This window comes from Helianthus annuus, chromosome 10 (genome assembly GCF_002127325.2).
Source record: "Helianthus annuus cultivar XRQ/B chromosome 10, HanXRQr2.0-SUNRISE, whole genome shotgun sequence".
Taxonomy (NCBI): Eukaryota; Viridiplantae; Streptophyta; class Magnoliopsida; order Asterales; family Asteraceae; genus Helianthus; species Helianthus annuus.
In genome coordinates, this window is record NC_035442.2 from 67,118,174 (window position 1) to 67,126,614 (window position 8,441).

Sequence of the window (8,441 nt, forward strand, 5' to 3'; positions counted from 1 at the left end):
TTCCTTCACTATATACCACCCCAATCACATTGCGCTACGTCATCGAGTAAATTGCCACAACGCCGACGAATTTCAAGCGGCCCCATCACCATGCCGCCCTCTGGTTTCGACGTGGTTGAGGCAAGGCCGGGCCGGAGGGTGTGCGGGATGGGCGACGGCTCAGGGCCCAAACCCATCGAGGGGCCAAATTTTTTTGTTTTTGTATTAGTTTTACACTGTAAAGTTAGAATATATACGTAATAAATCAAAAAATGCCATTGTGAAGCACTTGGATTGGTGGTTTGAAAGTCACCTTAATAAGAAGACACGAGTTCTAATCCTGGCATTCTCAGTTATATTTAATTTTTTTTTCTTCAAAACCTTTTATATCATTCCACATGAAAAAGGGCAATTACAAAGCAATGGCAGGTAGTCGGGCAACAAGTTGCGCCGCCACCCCCTTTTGAATAGAAAAACCAATTCTACTAAATACAAAGTTTGAAACCTTTAGCGACGAAGAATTACTATTAACGACTTTTTGAACCCGATTCAAGAGTCGTACAGCGTTAGGAGCGAGACCACCAAAGGTATCAAACGCAAACGGGACAAACACATGTTGATTCTCCCGGCAAGCTTTGTCATGTTTTGCCACTTTGCTCGCCTCTGCCTTGAGCACCGCTTGCCCTACGACAAAGCCCTTGTCCTTGAGTCCGACAAGGGGGGAGACTCCAGTTAGATCTACACAAGCGTGTTTCCCCCCTTCCCATCCAAACACAAGGATGTCCGCCGGGCGTAAAGTGGACCTCCCCTCTAAGGGGTCAGTAAGGAAATTTACTGGAGCCTCCTTTTTGGCAGAGATCCCGGCCCGCTTAAGAACATCACATAACACATCTCTCACCCAATCATGCCGATATTTAAACCCTGATAGCTCTTTACAGTGGATCGCGTGCTCGCCGAAAGAATCCAAACACGCTTTGCGGCATACCGGACATGGCTCGTCAACTGGGAACAAAGGAATCATCAGTCGGTATCTAAGGATAGCACGGTATTCCACAGCCGACATGTGTTGCCCCAAGCCTTCAATTGGTGTGACAGACAGAAAATCCTGAGCATGTGGGGCACGTAGACATTCAAACACAGCTCTTTGCCGAGGGGATAATACAAACTTCTCTTCAAACCTCTTGACAATTTCTCCATATATGGCATTCGCCAGAATTTTCTGGGATTTAGGAGGGGCGGTGTCTTTAATGTAGAAACCGCCAATATCAAGGTCGGGAAGAGAACTATGCAAAAGGTCCAACGCACTCTTGTAATCGGAGTCTAAAACATCCCCACCACATTCTCGGAGTATGTGGTCTTGTAAACCCCAAGATTGGGCCCTTGAAGCCACGAAAGCATATGAAGAGGCATCCTCGGCCGTACAAATCCCTAAGCCTCCGAACCGGGTCGGGAGAGAAGCCAACCTCCACTGGAGATCACCAAAAAAGGCACCCCCACAAACAACAATATCCTCTAATGCTCCCCGGAGGCCTTCATCAAAAACAGAGACAGCTCCCCTGACCAAAGAAGGTTGACACGTTCGAAGACCAAACAACAATTTAGCAACACTCATACAAGAACGAAGTAAGAGGAGCTCGCTCTGAGGGTCTCGTAGGCGTTTAAGGCACCTCATCAGCTAGACTGCACAGTTCGATCTTTTAAGAGCCATACCACTAATAAACTCTGCATCACGACTAATGGCACCCCCCAGGAGTTTCACACCCAGCATCGGCCTCCCAATCCCCTGAGGGAATAAGCCCTCCTGAACCTTACACCATTGCAGGTTGGCCAAAAAACTTCAGTTTTCTTTATATTAAGTTGAAGCCCTAAGGAAGGACCCTCAGCTCTGATGATATCTAAAGCATTAGCCACTTGGGTGGCATCTCCAATAAGCATTCCGTCATCTAGGTACCAGGCGTGAAATAGAAGTTTGCAGCGATCCCTTATTCGGTGAACGAGGGGGTGTAGAACAAGGGCAAAAAGGAGGGGCCCCAAGGGATCCCCCTGCTGAACGCCAGTAGAAGACCAAATATACTCATCCCCCACATATAATCTAGCTGGTTGACCATATAAAAAATCGACCCACGTAGAAATAGAAGGACACCTTTTCCTGACCTCGTACAGTAAGGCTGTCCTATCAACCAAATTAAAAGCGTTCGAAAAATCAACAGTAAGCATAGCAAGAGACCCATCTTGGTGGTACTCATTAAGGAACCTGTTCGCACTATGAAGAACGGCCTCTGCCCCACACGGAATCCCTACCCCAAACTGGAAATCGCCAAGGTATTTGGCCATCTCCTTCCCAACACCTTTCATAGCCACCTTGGAGATCACCCTCCTCCAAATCGACCCAACAGCGATAGGCCTAATCCCATTATCCGGTTTGAGAAGAGGTGTAAGAGGAGCAGAAGCAACAAACTCCGCCAGACTCCTCGGGCACCTCCCCCCCAAGCACAAATTAACCATAGCTGAAGTAGCCCTAGGCAGGCTATCAGCAATCACAGACCCCTCCCCACAAAAAGCATCTAAAAGATGTTGGGCCCTTAAGCCGTCTCTCCCGCACGATGTACCTTTGGGGAAAGATTTAATACACCCGAGCACACAATCGGACTCCACCACAATAGGAGGCTCAGAAGGCAAGGAGGCAGGCATGGAAGGAGGGGGCATACATGGGTGCTTAGCCACTAAAGCCTCCAGAGTATTCTTATTGAGAGGGGCGACCCCCGAGGAGCATAAAACCTTAACCGCTACAGTGAAATGACCATCAGCAACCTTACGTAAACATTGTTTCACATTGGTCCCCCCACACTCATTATCATCCTCAGTGCCCTTTTTGATTCCATCGGTAACCCCCCTCGCGGGTTGATCAAACAACAATTGGACAAGAGTGGCAAAACCCTCACGATCACCCCACTGAGCCAAAGACCGCTGGATGCTAAGGCACTGGCCCGTCTTCCTATTGCCCGACCTCTTGTCCTGACGACCAACAGGCTTGAACACCCGCAAGGTGCAACGTGGTAATATCAAAAGTCGAACCCATGCCTCAACAGAATCAGGCATAGCAACCACCTTGTCCAAAGCTGCAGTTAAGACTTGGGCAAATGCCATACGACAACTAAGGGGGATACTCTTAACAGTCTTGATGGGAAGAGAGAAAACACGGTCAAGCAAAGCAATATCTACACCCAACTCTTCCGACGAGGTATCAACGTTTTCAACACCGGGTCTAGTGATGCCAACAATGAAACCCTGTTCATCTCTCTCACCTGGCACAAACCGAATAACCTTATCCTCATGGTGGCATGCCCGACTGAAAGCATGAGGGCACATACACTCACCACATAACCATTGTCCGGACACCCTCAAAGCTTCACAAACAGAGGTAAAAAGATTAAGATCGTCAGCAATTGCACATCTCAAAGAATCTTTCCTCTCGTCTGAGCCCAAATGGTGACTCTTGATATGTGCCATTAACCTTGGGAATCCCTTAGCCCCCACCAAGCCATCGGGGCAACAATGAAACCGTCGGAAAGGACAAGGCCAGAAACCGCTACCATTAGAACCAACCATAACAAAACTAAGTAAGCAGAGTCGACACTTAGATAATGTCGCGTACGCCACCACCAATAAAGAAAACCCAACCCAAAAGGAAACGCAGCTGATGGGTCAAAAGGTAATTGAACCACTACGCTAAAAAACCCCAAAGAAATCACCTAGGCATTTCGTCGAACACCTTGCGTGCGAAGAAGAAAAACATAAAAACTTTTAAGTAGAACAGGTTCTTGATCGGAGCAAAGGCCTAAAGGCCTAAAAATTTTTGAACATTTTTGTAGACGCGCTGGGCTGAGGTTTCCATGCCTCTTCCACGCGGTCTACACCGTGTGTTCTAAAAGCGATAAAGCCCCTTTAAAGACTTTGTGTAATGGTGTTGGAGCCTACCCAAACACGCCCTGCAGATGCAATCTCTCCGGCACCATGTGAAGATGCTAACAAACGGTATGAAGTTAAACCTCAAATATGTTCCCTTTCAATCTTACAAACAAATGAGTTAACATCTCACTTCATGTCGCTATGTATCAGGCACCGATTCATGCTCTAAACATAAACCCTAACCTTCACATTGCTGCATCTGTAAGTATCATCTTCGTATCTAATCGTAATTTATTTATGTTTGTTTCATGGTTACACATATTTTCTCATTCAATATTGTTGGATAGATTGGTATTAACATAGAATCCGGTACATCTAGTTTCTGATTTTTTAGAAAGATATTGCACACAATATTGCAAGAAACACTGCAATTTTACAGCAATTATTATATGTTTTGGCTTGGAACAAATGGATTTTACACACTATAAAGTATGATTTCAGTAGTTGCTCATGACAAACAAGACTATAATAAAAATCATATACAGTAGAGTATGATGAGTCTAGCATACACTGTTAGTTAGGACCGGAAATGATGCAATACGCACACACATTAACGGTAAACTTTGTTGGATCGTTCCGGTGACCCTAAACAGTCAGTATGAGTAGTTCATCATCATTTACAAAGGCGGAATCAATGCAAACAATGTCAAACAGCTTGTTCCTTTTCAAGTCTTTTCTATTACTGATTTCCTGAGCTTTTACACGTTCAAATGACAAACGGACAGCACCTCGACTCAGAACATATGACCTGATTCCGCTCCAAATGAACACACACATCTCCTATATATAGTGTTCCTGATTCCGCTTGAAACATCCCCAAGCGGAACCTGATTTCGCTCCAAACACATTCAAGCGAAATCAACATGTAAGTTCAAGCGGAATTATAAACATCAGATTTCGCTTGAAATGACCTAGTGTCATTTCAAGCGGAATTACATCAAATTCACACTTTCTAGATTTCCGTGCCCTGATCTATCTAGTTCTAGACATAAGACTCGATTAAGACGAAGTTAACAGACACTAGATGCACCAACAAACTTAAAGAAAGCCGAACATAGATATTTACGTGGTTCGGTTAGTGTGATCTACGTCCATGGTGTACAACTAGTGATTCATTCTATTCAGGTGCTCAAGGAATTACAAAGGCTCTACCATCTATTTATGATTACTAGATTAGGGTTACAGACTTTGGGAACAAGAAACGTTAATTTAGGTAGCCTGTCAAGTTAACCGATTTGGAGTATTAGGGCTGGCTGACCTTAGGATGAAGCCTCCACAAATCCCAACAGGCCAACATACACCTTACGTATATGCGTCTATCTGTATGTATGTGTGTACCTCTTTATAACAACAGAGGCGTCCTGAGGATTTAAGTGCCTCGGCCGAGCAAAGAAAAGGCCCTTTGGCCTAATGAATTATATAAGATATTTTTAAACGACGATTAACCTTAGAGCAATAAACATAGCAAAATACAGGGTTGCTAAATTCACTGGTTTCTAATGTGTCAAATACCTTCAACACCATATAAAGTTCATCATCATCAATATCCGATCTTTAGTTTTTTTTTTACTTTTTATTATTAATTACACTAGATAGATGTTTGGATAACGGATATGGATCAAAATAAGACTAATGAATGTGCTGAGGATACGTGAGATCTTGGATGAAATCCTTGTGGAGGCAAAGGACCAAGCGGGAGAATGATAACTACATTTGAAGAGGCAACATCTTCAACGGTATGTGTGATTTCCTTTTTGATATTTACCAAAACGTTGAACCATCCAAGGAATATTATTGTGTTGACTTAGTAAAAGGTTAGTAAGAATTTTCACTGGTTCACTAAACCTAGTGGGTTAGTAGGAAATTGAAGGTTGGTGGATTCATCTATTGACCTTGAGAAAGAGTTTGATGCTGATCTAATGAAGGTTTTCCACTTAGGTCAAAGTACTACTTTTGGAAAGTGATTTCAGTACACGCCTACACGATCGGTTATTTGATTATCACTAGGAAGTTCCCTAATATATAGCATATATAATATATGTATATATAGTATATATAACATATGTTTCTAATTTATAATTATATGGGTCCTATTGGATTGTATGAATGGTATTACTAATTGATTTATAGTCATTTTACTTGAAAATATGATTACATGATTCATGAAAATGAAATATAACATATTATATAAAATTGAAAAATATTACATGTTTTATATAATTAAAAAAATATTATATATACACATATACCGTTGGTTTTAAAAAGCGTGCCTGAGGCGCGAGGCGCACTCGCCCCAGCGCCTTATGCAACCTGAGGCGCAGGCTGTACAGAAAGGTTAATATATAATCTCCTTGCGCGTCGCGTATGTAAAGCCCGCTGCTTTTGCGCTTTGCGCCTAGGTTTTAGACCTCGTCACTTTTGTGCGCTTTGCGCCATTTAAAACCAAGCGTATATCCAAAACCAAACTATAAAAGCCGGTTATAAAAAAGTTCACTACTGAACCATTATTTTCTCTATTAGTTCAGTTAATTTGGTTATGATTTAGTTATTTGGTTTTTCTGCTCACTCCTAGCATTATATTCATGACAAAATCATAGTTTTTCGATGGTTGAGTCATGATCGCATTAATGCTATTTAATATCTCCCAATCCTCTATAAATGACCTACCCCAATTGCTTTGAGATCATCGAACCGGTGGTTGCTCCTACGTACAAAACCCTAAAATCAATGGCAGCAAATGACCGATCCCTGATTGAGCTCCCAAATCTCAATCTGGAAGATGTTCTTTCAAAGCTGCCATTACCATCTCTCATTGCTTGTTGCGGTGTTTCCAAGTCCCTCTTGAATCTCATTAAAAATGATTCAGATTTTGCACGAATGCATTTTGCAAAATCAGAACCCCAATTAATGACTCAGATTCAGAGGCACCCGGGTTCAAGTATCTACTTGATTGATTTGGATACTGATACAACTTCGCGAGTTGAAGTTGAGCCTAATTTCAACATCCCGTTAGATGGTTTTTATATAACACAATCGTGTAACGGATTACTTCTTTTGGAGAGAATGAGCAAAGCTAAAGGTGTTCACCGGTGTATGCTATACAATCCTGTTACAGGTGAATGCACACTGCTTCCTGAAATTAAACATGTTTATATAGACGCTACGTTTGTGTTTCTTTACTGCCCGAAAACAAACCAGTTTGAAGTTGTCTGTTTGAATCCAGATTCAGATGTTTCATCTGATTCAGATCATGATCCCGATACTGATTCAGACCCAGAAGTTAATTCTGATTCGGAAATGGTGTATCCAGAAGATGATGTGATGGGGGCGATCTATGTAACGGGGTCTGACTCATGGGAGTCTCTTGGCAAATTACCCTTTTCTCCTCACCATCCATGCCACTTGGAAAAAGCTGTTCATTGGATATGCGTGGACGGTACCGTTCCATATTTCATAGTTTTCTTCAATTTCCAGGCCCGGCCCAGGTGGTGCTGGCTCATCCATATGCAAATGATTTTTTAACCTTGGTTGTTCTTGGTAACCGTCTTTCAATTTTTGACCGTCTTACAGAAGCAACAAAGTTTAATGTTTGGGTAATGAAGGAGTATGGCGTGAAAGATTCATGGAGTAGAGAATTTGTGATCGACACCACTGTTTGGGGTGAGTACGACCTCCACTGGTGTTTTACGCCTGTGATATGCAGAAACAATGGGGACGTAGTGATGGTTAGTATATTTGGTTATATTTTATTTTATGACTTGTTAACAAAGAAGGGTAGAATCGTAAATCACCGGCGACTTTGGACTGCAATGACGCATACTCCTAGCTTAATTTCATTGAGGGATGTTGTGAGAGGTACCAACTTGGAAGTGGTAAATGTGGCACCAAGGTATCAATCAATATATACCTTGTTTCAGATACAAGATGTTAATTTCCTTTATAAAAGTTATATATATATTATATATATTTTGTATTATACAGGGTTGCTGATCCAGGGTTGAATCTGGAGTTAGCAGCAACTTTCTCAGAGGTCGGACTACAAGTTGGACTGTTGCCTGCCGATCCAACTACTCTTGCTTGGCAGATTAATTCTAGTATGAAACAAATAAGGTTTTTAATCATGGTATGTCAAATGTAAAGTCGAATGAGACCAAAATCGACAATGTATAACCTTTTATGTTGTGGTACTAGTTTCATGTTCAAATGTTTTGAGGAATTATGTTTGGTTCTTCATATGTTGATAGCAGTTTGGTTTTTATCTTTACAGTTTGGTTATACTAGATAAACCGGTGCAGTTAAACTAGCCAGCTTTAAAGGTTGTTATTTGTATTAATATTTATAATGACAAAATTGGTTATTGAACACTATACATGTAAGTTTTTATTATTATGTGTATAATACTGTCTTGAACGTTAGAGTGCCCTTAGAGAAAAAGCTCCCTAGCTCTCTAAATAAGAGTTTCATGTGGTTACAGTTCATCTATGACCAAACAA

The 8,441-nt window shown here is 42.0% G+C and overlaps 1 protein-coding gene across 7 annotated transcripts; it reads left to right on the forward strand.

The window, feature by feature from the left end:
- The first annotated feature begins 3,795 nt into the window (after nucleotides 1–3,795).
- Nucleotides 3,796–8,212, forward strand: LOC110885252. 7 transcript variants are annotated; one of them, XR_004868845.1, is made up of 5 exons: nucleotides 3,806–4,014; nucleotides 4,099–4,149; nucleotides 5,541–5,684; nucleotides 7,172–7,837; nucleotides 7,930–8,212. XR_004868845.1 is itself a non-coding variant. In XM_035978466.1 (4 exons), the coding sequence occupies exons 1-4, from the start codon at nucleotides 6,607–6,609 to the stop codon at nucleotides 8,084–8,086; spliced, it is 1,146 nt and encodes a 381-aa protein (XP_035834359.1). In that variant the 5' UTR covers nucleotides 5,691–6,606; the 3' UTR covers nucleotides 8,087–8,212. The 7 variants fall into 7 exon arrangements, 2 of the variants coding, with proteins under 2 accessions (XP_035834359.1, XP_035834358.1); XR_004868844.1 differs by having other exon boundaries at nucleotides 3,796–4,014; nucleotides 4,099–7,063; XR_004868846.1 differs by having other exon boundaries at nucleotides 3,796–4,014; nucleotides 4,099–5,684; nucleotides 7,519–7,837.
- The last annotated feature ends 229 nt before the right edge of the window (nucleotides 8,213–8,441 follow it).